The sequence below is a fragment of the Gymnogyps californianus genome, chromosome Z, assembly GCF_018139145.2.
Source record: "Gymnogyps californianus isolate 813 chromosome Z, ASM1813914v2, whole genome shotgun sequence".
NCBI classification, from domain to species: domain Eukaryota; kingdom Metazoa; phylum Chordata; class Aves; order Accipitriformes; family Cathartidae; genus Gymnogyps; species Gymnogyps californianus.
The window spans coordinates 49,505,324-49,519,839 of NC_059500.1; the positions used below are offsets into that span (position 1 = coordinate 49,505,324).

At 37.1% G+C, this 14,516-nt stretch overlaps 1 protein-coding gene across 1 annotated transcript in view; it reads right to left on the bottom strand.

Moving 5' to 3' along the window:
- Positions 1–14,516, bottom strand: part of CCDC171 (coiled-coil domain containing 171) — a 151,859-nt gene that overhangs the window by 116,326 nt on the left and 21,017 nt on the right. The window contains exons 6-7 of the mRNA XM_050913494.1: positions 8,580–8,672; positions 7,071–7,231 (exon numbers count right to left, since the gene is read on the bottom strand). Coding sequence (XP_050769451.1) covers positions 7,071–7,231; positions 8,580–8,672 — 254 coding nt within the window. The remainder of the gene's footprint in view (positions 1–7,070; positions 7,232–8,579; positions 8,673–14,516) is intronic.

Consider the following 14,516-nt stretch of genomic DNA (forward strand, 5'->3'; position numbering starts at 1 on the left):
AACCCAGTTAAATTCCATGATAAAAAGACCAGATCTGTGGACAAAAGGAGAGCAAGTAGATTAAATATAACTCAACTTTAGCAAGGCTTTTGGCACTGTCTCACACAGTATTTTTATAGCCAAGTTAGGACTTCAGTCTAGATATGTGAACTACAACATCGATAAAAATGGTTTGATGGTAAAGCTCAGATGGTGGTGGCTTGTAACAAGTGGAATACTGCAGGAGTCTATATTAGAACCTGTTTAACATCTTGATCTATCACCTGGATTAGGCCAAGAGTGCAATCTCACCAAGTTTGCAGATAACAGTGAACTGGGTGGGGGTAGGTCACGACACAACACAATTGATACACTCAAGAGAAGGGCTGCCATTCCCTAGAACCTAGACAGGGAGGAGGAACAGGCCAGTACGAACCTTCCGAGATTCAACAATGACACGTGCAAAGATCTGAATTTAGGAAGCAAGAGACCCCTAAAGCAATATGGCTGGTAACTGGCTGGGGAGGAGCTATGCTCAAAAAGGACCTGGTAATCTTGGTAGACAGCAAGCTAGCCACAAATCAGCAGCGTGGCATACAAGTAGAAACAGCTAACAGCATCCTGGGCTGTATGAGTAGCAGCATAGCCAGGAGATCAAGGGAAGTCATTAATCACCTTTCATTTGGCACTCATTACAACACATCTAGGATAATGACCAGTTTTAAGCACACACCTCCTCTGTAACACAGGAAAAAAGTTGGAGTGAGCTCAGGGGAGGGTCACCAACATGGTCAGGGGCTGAAGCACATATAAGAACTGAGGGAACTTGGTATGTTCAGGCTGAAGAGAGAACTTCAGGGTATATAACAGGCCTCCCAATATCTAAAAGCAGGTTATCAAGCAGATGCAGCCAGTCACTTCACAGCAATGTATGGCTAGAGGACAAGAGACAACAGTCACAAATTGAATCCAAAGAGGTTCAGTCAAGAAGAAACTTCTTCCACCTTAATGACAGTCAAACAGTGGAAAAGGTTCCCTGAGAGGCTGTGCCACCTCCATTCTTTGAGGTTTTCAAGACTTAACTGCATGGAGCCCTGAGCAACCCGATCGCATAGCTGATCCTGGTTTGAGCAGAAGGTTGGACTATAGATCTCCTGCAATCCCTTTCAACCGGAACTATTCTTTGATGTAACTCTTAGCAGTGGGAACATCCAGGTGTCTCTCATTTCTTTGTCTCTTCTCCTATCACTTCTGTCTCACTAGAACTGAAAGTAATGCAGAGGGCTCAAAGCTCTGCCAACTTTGAAACTTTTGAATCAATATTGTCAATTCCTGACTTTGACTTATTTCTTATAGATCAACTTAGCTTTTTAGCTGAAGGACTACTTTATCAGTCTTCCAAATACCTACGTGCTTCTCTTTCAGCCTGGCTGATTTTTTTTCTTTTAGCTGTAGATGGTTATTTCTTATTCTTAGAGAAAGAACTTGCTTGTTTCAGTGCCCAAAAGTAGCTTCTACTCCCACAGCTTTTAGAAACATGGTAAAAGCAGTTCCAATTTATTCTATGTCATGCTCTCACTCTTCAAGGAAAGCAAATTCACACGGAGACCCAAATCCCATGTTGCTTCCAATTTACATAGTGCTGCTAGGTTCAGAGCTAATTAATAAATTATGCAACCCAGAAAAGCCTGTTTGCTCAGTTTCAGTTATTACAACCATCTTTTTCCGAGAAAATAAATTCTCACTGCTTTGTATAGCTTCCAACTTTGGTATCATTTATCCTACATCAAGTCCAGCTAAAAAGACATACAAGTGTTCTAGCACAACAAATGAACGTCTCCAAGACTTTCGAAAGACTAAGGCTTAAAGACAAACTCGTGGGACTCCTCCAGAAAAAGGGAAAATATGATAGGATGCCAAATCATGGCTTAAAAGAAAAAGCCAAGCTCCTGACATTGTCTGGAGTCCAAGGACCACAGCCTTCAAAGGTAAGTACATCAAAGGCTCTTGTATTCTCTCTGAAGGGATCCGGTGAAAGCAATCACTGATATCCACCAATGTTACCGTCGCGGTTTAACCCCAGCTGGCAACTAAGCACCACACAGCCGCTCCCTCACTCCGCCCCTGGTGAGATGGGGAAGAGAATCGGAAGGGTAGAAGTGAGAAAACTCGTGGGTTGAGATAAAGACAGTTTAACAGGGAAAGCAAAAGCAGCACACACAAGCAAACCAAAACAAGCAATTCATTCACTACTTCCCATCCATAGGCAGGTGTTCAGCAATCTCCAGGAAAGCAGGCCTCCATCAGACGTAACGGTCACTTGGGAAGACAAATGCCATCACTCCAAACGTCCCCCCCTGCCTTCTTCTTCCTCCAGCTTTATACGTTGAGCATGACATCATATGGTATGGAATATCCCTTTGGTCAGTTGGGGTCAGCTGTCCCGGCTGTGTCCCCTCCCAACTTCTTGTGCACCCCCAGCCTACTCGCTGGTGGGGTGGTGTGAGAAGCAGGAAAGGCCTTGACTCTGTGTAAGCACTGCTCAGCAATAACAAAAACATCCCTGTATTATCAACACTGTTTCCAGCACAAATCCAGAACATAGCCCCATACTAGCTGCTATGAAGAAAATTCACTCTATCCCAGCCAAAACCAGCACAGTTACTGATATTTGTGTGCTTCAAAGAATAAAAAAGGCACAGGAAGCAGACAAGGCAGTACACGCCAACCCCATGTAACTACCTCAAGGGAACTGAGTATATTGATGTCCATCTGAGATAAAGCTTGACCTTCGCTACCTATCTTTATGGAGCTCTGGAAATGTAGGTGTCTGGACTAACAAAATTGTAAGGACAGGCTGTTTCTGTTTCTTCAAGCTCTATTAACAAAACCACAAACTGTTTAACTGTTTTAACTTTCATGGAAAGGTTTGCATTCTCTGAAATCACAGAAGATAATTTGTTTTCAAAAAACTCAGTTGGCAAAAGCTGCTAGGAGTAATTGCCTGAATGAACAGATGATTGCAAGTAGTGAAAAGTAGTGTTTGGATATTAGGCAAAGTTTATTCTGATATCTAATTGGCACACAGAACAGATGCTTTAAGTAGGCACAAATTCTTTTTTGTACCAAAAAAAACCCCAAAATAGGGCAAATCTGCTTTCCTGGGAAAGAAACATTGAACAGAATTATCCAGTTTAGAGGAAAACGGGAAGGCTGTTTAAGGTTCTTGTTGCATTTTAGTAACACAAGTACTTACTTCTCTGTAAGCACTTATATCGAAGTTCCTACTGCAACTGGTACCATAACTGTAAGAACTGTATTTCTTAGTCTTAGCCACAACACATATATTCAGGTATTTCCTACAGCAATTCCAGACAAAGAAATATAGTACCTAAAAAATATTTTTCTTTTTTGATGAAAAGGTTTTTGTTTAAGAGTTCTTCCCATTTTTCCAAAATGTAATTTTTGCGGACCTGAACTACCCTAAACACAAAAACCTTCGCTTCTCAAAGAAGAGCTTCATATGTGTAGATAAAAGATTCTCACAAGGAACAAAACATTATTGAATCCAGCAATGTAATTCAATATTTAACCATTATCCTTATGCTGGTCTGAATAATTTAATACAGAAAAGTATCTTTAAGAGTCTCTCAAAGACTTAGTTGGAAAATTACTACTTATGGATTTTCACAATTTTTAACTAACATTTCTAATTTAAAATTTAAAAAGCAGATCTTGTGGTAAAACTTGTAAAGTTCTAATGGTTTGGAAATTCCTAAACAGATGTTTAAGCTACCATCAAAAATGCTTCTAATTAGCTTACATTTTATCTCTATTATCATCCCTTGATTCTCAGAACATATTCATACTAATAATAGAATAATTCAGGCCTTAAAGACTCACATCTCTGTCACTAACTTAGTGGAGTGTAATTTGCAATTCCTAAGTGTTTAGAAAAAATACAGAGTTCTTGAAAGAGTGCTCATGTTCAACACCTGAAGGAATAGTGGAGCTCCACATGGTAACAATTGGACAGCATTATTCCATGTGCAGGCAGTACTCCACTTAAGACTACTTCTTGAGATAAAAGGTCTTTACTCATCTGAGAAACTAATATAATTCACAGAATGAAATGCTCTGACAAACTCTGTTAAGGAAACTGAAGTGCACATGCATACCACTTTGGGTGATTGAGGTCTAGCATGATGAAATCAACCAACCAAAATTATTCTACAAAATATGGGTGAGAAACTCATGTTTGATGAACTTTCTGTGGGGCCAAAAGGAATCTTCATGAGAGGATGTTGTACTGAAAATTATTACTGAGCACAGATATCTAAGATAAAACATCTTGTAGCAACATGAAAATATGAATTTGCTAAAACAGAGAGAACAATCGTGATGAAAGTTAAAAAGAACAACTGAAGATAGACAAATAAAAGCATTAAAATGCCAAACATACTAGAAGGCCTGAGAATCACGCTGTTTTACCAATATGTAACTCCCAGTGTAAAGCATTAACACTCCTTTCAGGACCTAGTATGTTTGCATGATGTGTGGTTTACATTTTTGGTGCATGTGTAGCACTTAAATATGTTACTGTATTTTTTAAATTCATTTATGCAGAATTCATATTTGTTTCACATCACATTTATTTCACATCAAATAATAAAATCAGAACAGGCAATCTTCTGTAATTTTAACCCTTTATTTGTGACTACATCAAAGCTAAAGATGACCCATGTGTTCAGACTCACATTCATTTTCTAACGAGCTATGAAGATAAAAAAGCGCAGTTCTGCATTTCAAATGTTAAGTACTTTCAAAAGTCATAGACATAATTTCTACAAGTCTATTAACTCCCCAGATGGACTGACTGTACCCTTAAATTTGACAGTATCTGTGTTTCATTAATCTCAATACCTTGAACTTCAGAAGCAAAAGCTACAGGTCAGATGCACTTGTTTTCTCTAAGAATGCAAGAGACATAATAACAGGTATGAGGACAGACGTGAGCTGCTTGTACAATTCAAGGGTTAGTTTTTGAGCTTGGACAGAAACAACAGGAGAAAAATTCCCAAAACTTCCAGAAGGAAGGAGTAAATGGTACCTGGAGATTATTGGAAGGTTAACAGCTCCCTGACTGATTACAGAAAGCCATGCTATGGTAGCCATGTTGACAAGACAGGAGAAATTTTTCTAGACTGAAAACTACTCCAGCTTAACAGGCATTAGCCAAAAAAACTAAAAAAGCCCTGTGTTTCACTTGAAGATGGTGAATTTGGCTGGTCTAACCTCAAATACAAAGACGGACCTTGGAAGGACTGAAGAAACGGTCCAAGAACAAGCACTGGAAGAACACTAGTTCAAGAAAACCTTTAAGTCTGAAGGGAAGAGAAAGATCTTATCTGTAACATGAATTTTCTGTATTTCCTGGACCACTCAAATATGGAAACCTACCAGAAAGGGAAAAAAAAAAAAAAACCAACCACAAACCATATTTTCTGTAAGAATAAGACGTTACATACAAGAAAAACTTATACAATGCGAAGTAGCTTGTTACGTAAAACTACTGATCCAATAGACATTCCTCCAAACAAGGCTGTTTGGAACACAATGGAGCTTTTTTAAACAGAAAACAACAAAAACAAATAAAATGTCGAATCAATGATACATGCCTTGTCCAGTTCAAGGAAAGGCAAAGAACTTGGTATTAGTTTAGTGCCGTGTATGTTGCTGCCATAGAACTCATGCTTAAAGCAAAAACAACCAGGCAGGATGAGATTACAGTTTAATTAACTGATGTTATTTTAGGACCATAGAGAATCTTGAAATATACTTATTCAGTTTCTCAGCTGTGAAGACTGCAGTCTTCCTGAAGCATCACATTAGATTACTATCATAATGTATTTAACACGTTTTCACAAATTTTTAACATAAAAATTATTTCCTTTTCTTTGAGAAAAAAGCTTTAATTTTTTAATATGACTCTGGTTTACCTAAATGCACAATCTTACATTCAGACTTCTTTTGGCCTTATTTTAATGAAGAGCTCTAAGGTATTTACAATACAGCACAGGTTTCAATGATTTTACTAAAAACATCTCTGTAACCATGCATATAGAAAGACTCTCTCAGGCCCACAAATTTCCTTACTTGCACAAAAAAGTTTCTTTTGTTCTCCACTATTGCTTGTGTGAATAAGTCACCATAAACACCTATGTGTACAGACCCATATAATCCTAGACTGAAAGAGATGCCACCTCTTTTTCCAACCCATTCTACTAGCTTGAGTGTCTTCTCACACCCCCACTGTGTGCCACACACTTTAAGTCTTAAACCTCCGTTTTCCCTAAACTTCACCTACTATTATCCTTTATTTCATCTACTCCTCAGTTCTCTGTCTTCCAACACCATTCTTCTTCCTGACATTTTCTCAACCCAGTATATACTTGACTCAGCCAGGGACAAAGACTCAGTACTGTGCATCCTATATCTGCCTGGGGAATATAACAAAGCCGTTCTTCCAAAAAACGTCTGTTACCACAGACACAGCAGATTGTGCTGAGCAGCAAAGGAATCCCAAGTAATTTCGTCTGCTCTCATACACTTTACCCTTTTTTCTATTTTTAATTACCAAGTTAAAACTTTCCACAATTATTCAAAAGCTGAAAATGAAGATTATCCACTACAAATTATACACAACTTCCAGATAGAAGTCTTAAAGATTCATCTAGCTCACTGAAGTGAAAACTAATGTTTTCATAATAATGTAAGTGTATCCACAGAAAAAAAGCTATTATAAACCTGCCACGTATGTTTTCCTACACTCCTCCCAAACACTAGTGGAGACAGGACCCTATCATAACTGTTATTTTCAACATTTTTGCTTTGGCAAATAATCTATAACAGATCAGTTATTTTCTCTACCTGTTATTAATGGAATGCCAGGTTCTGAACCTTGGCTTGGTTTGGCAAATTGCATCAGATTGTGTTGTCTTCTAGTGACTGAAAACTACAGAGAAGGTAAACTTTAAGCAGTACTCAAGCTGTCTACTGCTATTTTACAATGAATTTAAAAGGTAACTTACATATTGAGTTTTTCCAAGTTCTCTTGGGCATTGTGTTTTTCTCTTTCATATGCGTTTTCTACCTCTTTGAACTCTTTCTTGATCATTTCTAAATCCGAAAGAGCTTCTGCTTGGCTGGCTTTTTCCACCTGTAAAGCTCCTTCAAGGTCTCGAATTCTTAACTACCAAGTGATAAGAAAGCAATTAAAGCAAGTTAGGAAAAAGTGTCATGATCTTCAATGCTGTTCTATGTTCTGTTCTGCTTTACAGGTAACTATATTCTATTAATTCTATATGGAAGTATATACACAGAAAGCATTGAACACATGTAAAAATGTACGAATACATACAGTTCAAAACAGAGACAAATAGATACGCTGACCAAAAGCGCCTTTTATTCTCCTTTGGTGGTGTCTGGATTTTTCCTTTTTCAGTTATTACTGAAGTTTTCCAGGAGAATTCTATTTTTTAAGTAGACTCATGAAAGTGTGGGGTTAACAGTAAAGGCTACACTTCCCACTCAGCACAAAGCACACTTGAACCTTGTTCGTGTATAAGAAAAAGGAAAAAAACCTTACCAGTCATTCACCCATAAAAGTCTCTAACTTCAAGGAATGTTACCCCTCTCAGTTCCTTTGTATGTTGTAAAAGTAGAGGGAGGAAATTAAGAAAACTAAATCTTTCCCTTCGACTAGTTTAACTGTCACTTTAAAAAATTTAAGTGCCTGTACATAGAGAAGATCATGAGAATAAGAAAATAACTGACTGCAGAATGGCAGTACTTATTTTTGTTACTCAGAAAATAAGAAAAAAAAAGGATCTCAAAAGTCTTTTTTTTTCTTAGTTTTTCAAAAGTCGAGTGTGAAGGGCTAGTTAGTTAGTATGAGATTACTAAGCAATCGTTATTTAGCTTTTTCTCACTTGCTTTTTAAAATAAACCATAATTGCCTTACTGGGTCAAACCCTGTGTGATACAGTTTAATAATACAGAGATTTAATATTCAAGTATATTTTTTCATATAATCAATTTTTACTGGTAACTGCAGATATCATAACTTTGTTTGAAGCTGAAATGTACTCCAAATAATTATATTTGGAACTGCAGTTTCAGGAGGCATTAAGCTTTCACTCCTAGAGAAGCTGGATGTATGCACTGTATCTCCAAAGAGCTCTAAGTGCCCATTCAAAAGATACAGGACAGGATATTTAAACAGTAGTATAGTGTTTAACTATTGTGAAACATTTCCTTTCCCCTCACTGTTTAAATGCCAGCGGGAATTCTCAAACTTACAAATGTGACATTTTATTATTTATTCTAATAACGTCAATGTTTGCTGAAAAGCAGATATTTTTCTATTCTCTCCTTTTATAGATGAGCTACTACAATTTTGACACTTGTTGCAAAAAAACCTATTCAGTGTTTTCACGGAAGCAAGTAAGTGGTCTTAACATTTTTCGAAGATTGTATCTTTACAACTTCATCAACTGTTTTACTGTAAACTTCTACAAAATATTTAACAAAAAGTTTACCTGGATGATCTCTGAATTGAATTTGGATTCCAAATGTGCTGCTCTCTCTGCTTCAATGTTTTCTTCCAGTTTCTTTATTCTCACCGTAGCTGCCTAAAAGTACATTTTGAAGAAATTTAAGTCCAGAGAGATGGTAAACATGACACAAAGACTATTCTATTCATTCAGTATATTAGGACTCCATACACCAACCTGATGTATCTGAAGTACTTGTACTTTGGAACTGTGAGAACTCATACCAAGAAATACATATAAAAATAATTTTTATATATCTAGAATATTAAATTATTATTTTCTATTTAAAGAAATTGACATAGCATTATGTTATTGCTGCATTTTTTACAATCAAGAAAACTGCAGCTGGAGTCAGAAAGCAGAAAGACCAAGTTAAATATTCTACCTATTCCCTTACTACTTGCTTTTTCACCAAGGTTGTCACCTCAGGCAACATAACCACACCCTCTATGTTCCAAAATACAATGTGGTATCAATACAGTACCTACAGTTTCATTGAAGAGACAGATGAAGCACAGAGAGGATACAGAATTCTTCAAAAATATGTTGGCTTTGACACCTAATTTCCAATTAAGGTGCCCATAACAGATCACTTTGCAGCCTTAGACGAATCATAGTTTCCCTACAACAAAAATCTGTAACCTTTGTAATGTTGTAATGCACTAATCTAGTATTTTTTTACTGCGGTGTTCCTTGACCTGTAACTATTCTGTTATGTTTTTGTCTAGCAATTATCAGGATGTTCATGATCTCTTTTAACAAATATCCTGACTCCTTTAGTCAGTCGCTACATCTCATTACACAGAAGAACACCTGTACATGCATGCATAGTTTAAGCAAAATGGGATTCTCTGAATTAAATTGTTGCATCTGTCTTATCCATTCTCACATTTAGAAAAGCACAAAAATGCAAATGACTATGCTAAGAATCTACTTGGAAATTTGGATGGCCTACAAAAAGTTCAAGAAGTAGTCTATATTTTTACTAAACTTTTTTTTTTTTTTAAGTGATCCAAGCTGAAAAAATTTCTTTCACGTTACAATAAACACAAAAGCAATCACAAGATACAAAGTCCAGATAAAGGCCTGGACAGAATTTCATCTGGAAAAATACTTCTACCAGAAGCAGTAACTAAAGATCTGCTATAATGGAAATTCACATGCAATTTTAACTACACTGTTTTCTATCAATAAAATCTTTTCACTTTGACTGATAACTGACTTGAAAAGAAAAATTCATCCCAAAATGTCTCTTGGTTTCAAATTAAATCAGGGAGATCAAGAAAAAGGAATTAATATTAAAAAGTCATTTAACATAAGCACATTTAAGGTTACATAAATACAATCAAAGTTACTGATTTTGGAAAAGTAAAGCAAAGTAGCAAGTATGTAGACTGCATCTTGATTCTGAATATTTAAAAGAAGAGAGAGAAACATTAACAGATGTTAAAATAAAAGCTCTTGGCAATAAATTTAAACTTTGTTTGCATAATCACAGGCACATGCAAAAGGAAAGACTTTTGAAACTGATGTCCACGGAAGGCCTACTAAAGAGAAAAGCAGGAACAGCACAGAGCTTACCAAACCTACTCCACAGTAAGGTCTGTCAAAAGGCTTAAACTTTGCCTCTTCCCAGGAGTTTTATCTGCTTAACATACTTAATAAAAAAAAATTCACAAACCCTGCACAAACACTCCCACTGAACTTCCATATTGCTAAGATTATTCTCAAAAACAGCTTGATTTAGACTCTTAACACTATTATTCCTTCCAAACATCAGCTCCTACTCCCCTTTGCCCTTAATGGAGAATTAGCAAACTACCCCCTGCTTCAGTTTGGAAGCACTCCTTAGCATCCTCCAACAGGTCAACATCTGTCAACAGGGTGGTTTTACACAAGAATACTGCCAGCCTAGTAAAAGTAGTCAGTGAACAATAAATATAAGTGATATGGATTTTATTTCTTTTTTAATAACATTTTAAAAGTCAGCCTAAGTTTGAGGAACAGAATAAAGGAAACAGTGAGGAAGGTACCTATCACAACATTTAGAGTGCGAAATGTAGTTTTTAAAAAATAAAATGAAGAAATAGAGACTTCATCGAGAATATTTCACTGCATAGCCTCAAGTGCAAAAATGCTTTTCTGTCTTTGGATGGTTTGTTCAAGTGTCTATTCTCGTAGCAAACACTGAAATGGAAAAAGAAAAAAAGTGATTCTGCAAGTAAAGTTTTTAGGCATAACTTACTAATTCACAAGCTCTGTACTGCATTAGACTTCTAAGTCTTATTTTATTTCCTAAGCACCAGTCCAAAGTAGAACTATGCCTTCATCTCAGCCTCTCTTCAGCTGAAACAAGAGATGCAAGACACTATCAAAATGGTTAACTTATCCTCTCAAATGGATTTTAGAGGATCGAACTGTTAGATTTCATCAGTCCCAAGAAGAAAAACAAAAAACAGAAAGAATAAATAACAGCCTGAGTGAGGGCATCTGCAAGAATGAAAAATTGGAGCAATCACATTCTCCCAAACAGAGCATATAGGTATCAGTTCTTGGTATAGTTCTTCAAAAGTAAAGTCTATCTCCTTGAGCCAACATGATGGACACAAACTGCTAGGACAAGAGACATGGTCCAAAGGAAACACAAACTCCCAGAAATACAGAAACTTCAGTGCTAAGAAAATCCTGGGACAATGACAGAGGAGAGGCAGGAGCAAGCAGATACCTGTGACAAGTGCCAACATACCACTTTTCTGCTGTCTGAAGTAAGAGCAATTCCATTTAAAATCAGACGTATTTGCAGATGGCTCATTTGCTGGAGTTGTCACAAGTTACTGAAGAATTAACTTGTAGAATTAGCATGCCTATAAAAAGAGAAGCACTGGGAAAACTAGTGTTGCAGCTACAAACATTCCTGATGATCTCTGGAATGTGAGAAACAGGCTCCTAATTGCAAGCAGGACAGTGTGTCTAGCCTACTGTAAAAGAGGTATGAACCCTAGGCACCGACCAAAGCAGAGCAAGATGTACCTGACAGGTATCCAATGGAAAGTATTCAAAGAGATTCAAGACAGTATACACAGGGAAATTAAATTAGAAACTAGAAATCAAAGTATCTGTTTGACAGGTAAGTATCATCTTACAGATCATATTCCCATATAAAGGCACGAGAAAACTGACTTGTTCAAAACCGGGGTTTCTTCACAAGGTCAGGAATCTCAATGCCCTATTCTTGCTTTTAAAGCTCATCTTCTTCTAGACTTTGATTCTTTAAAGCTTTGCCTCATACCAGTAGTTTGTTAAAATTTTGATTTTTAAAATCTTGTTTAAATTAGCTCACTGGACCTTCAGAAAATAAAGACATAGGGAGAGAAATAAAATGTATTTTCATTCAAGACAAGTCACTGTCAGGGATCTGACAGGAACTAATTTCTTGTATTGCTAGAAGCCAAAGATGAAGAGTGAACTATGTTCTCCTCAAAAGTCTCAGAAGATTACTCAGGTAACCCTTAATCTTAGCTTACCAGTATAAGCAGCTGTCTTACCCAGAAGAGATTCAGATGCTTAAAAGAGCTTGCAGAAAAATTACATATGTAAATTGAGGAAGTCACGTAGACGCTGTCTGTGTCTGGTGGAGCAATGAATATTCTTTTTCCTGGGTTCTATGATTTGATTGCTGAAGCTTATGGTTTACCATACATCTAGCAAATTTAAACAAAGTCAGATGCCAGCAAATCAGTGGGAAATTAGCGCGAAAACAAAAACTTCATGAGAGATATCTAACCAGCCATTAGCACATAAGCCTTGCTAAGCAATACAAAGTTATTAAATATAAAGAAATTCAGATTTGCTTAGGCTGCTCCAAGGAGAAGAACCTTGGAATCGCTGTTTATCTAAGTGCACATCAGCCACAGAAGTTGCACCTGGATTCCAAGCCGAGTCTGAAGTTTTATTTGGGAAGAACACAGCTGCAAAAAAACACTAGATAGAAAATCTTGTCTATTTTGCTAGTAAGTTCTAACAGGCTCTACTGACACTTATATGCACGTGCCTTCACAGTGAGAAGCTGCATGCTCTACCAGTGAGAATGATCCATTATGCACCCTGTGAGGGAAAGAAAGAAATGTCAGGGATGAGTCTAACCTGTAACACCATACTAACAATTCCAAAAAGAGAAATAGGCTGAGGAGAGGAGTTTTGTGTTCCTGTCTGACAAACAGAAAGACACTGGTACCAGAATTATGTTAGCCAAGCAAACCTCTTTGAATCAGATGAAAGGTGAGAATCAGTATCCTTACTGAACGATACGTGTCTGAAAACTTTACACAATGCCTGTACAGAAAGAAGAAGCTGTGTGAAAACAAGTTATAGAGAAAGATTGCAGGCCACAGACATCCAGACCACAGTCTCTCAACTGGGAGTCAAATGGGAATACTTTCTGGTTTAGCTTGGAAAGCTTCTTGTCAGGTCCAAGTTACAGAGATCAATCTCAAGGATGAATCCAAAAAGTGGGTTCTCCAGTGGTTACAAAGTGTTTGCTTATCCAAAATTGAAAACATTGGTTATTCAACAAGATTCAGTCGCTCGTTACTTCCATGTGCACCTAACAGGATATATGAAGGCAGACATCTTAAGTAAGATACCACACACAAACTCATGGAATCTCCAAAGTTTCCTTAGATAGTCAAGCTGAGTCAATTTCAGTCTTAACTTAAAGAATAAAGATATCTGGGATCTGTTTCCATGATGGCACTGACAGAATTGTGACTTTTGAGAAACAGCAAATAAAAACGACTAAGAAAACTTCAGTGCCAGCCTTCGAACTTGTGGGCAAGCAAGCTATATGTTTACTCTAATCCCTTATGGTTCAGTCACTTTTTCCAGTGTCCTGTTGCATGTCAATGCTAATGTGGTTTCTAGGAGACATTTTCTGCATGCTAACAGTTTGCAATACCATTTTCCAAACTGGCCCTTGTGGCTTCCACTTTTTTCAGCCCCTCACACTTGCTCTAAGTACTGCAATATTTGTGAATACTGGGGCATGCCATACTGACAGAGTAATTCGGTATCCTACATTTGTGCAATGCCACAGCCATGAAAATGTAATCATTTGAAATTTACATTTACATCAAAATACCCTTTATCAGATAAGCAACACAGAAAACAATAGGGAAAAAAGAGAAAGTACATTTACAACGGTTACTAAGTTTAGATATAGTAACAGAAATAATTTTTCTCTTCTCTGCTTCTATTTAGACCAATTCTGCAAGATTTTGCAGTTTCATTTTACTAACAAGTTGTCAGGATACTTACATTTCCCCATGGCTGAGGTCCAATCCCTATGTGAAATGCTCAGCCAAGATAAAGCTTTAAGTGAAGAGGACACACATGTACCTCATATCTGGATCATCACCCACCCACTATGTTTGTGTGCTTCCATATTCAGATTAAGATCTTACTTCTTCCTACTTAAAAGCATTTTCCTATGACTCATAACTCAAATCAGGAGGTCAGGTCTAAACACATCTTTGGGAGATGTGCTGACCACTTCCACCTAGTGCTAGAAATGCTGATGCCTCTTGATCATGGTAAGGTGGAGCCATCTCCTGTCCGGATAATAAACAACCTTTTAGTAACTATAAAGTTACTTAACTACAAACAATTCTTAACCACCGAAGTAAATGTTCTTTGAGCTTGATGGAGTGCGGTAAACCCTCACTATAAACATTTCCTGTATATGAAGTCTAGAGTAACATGTCTCATTGACAGAGGAGCCATACTTGACCTGCACACCACCAGATAAACAGCTACACTGGCATGGGGGCTACAACATAAGCCATATGCTTGGCTTTAGATTAAAAAAAAAAAAAAAAAAAAAGTAAAAACAACTAAGACTGCTAAACTGATATAGTTTGGTTGCCT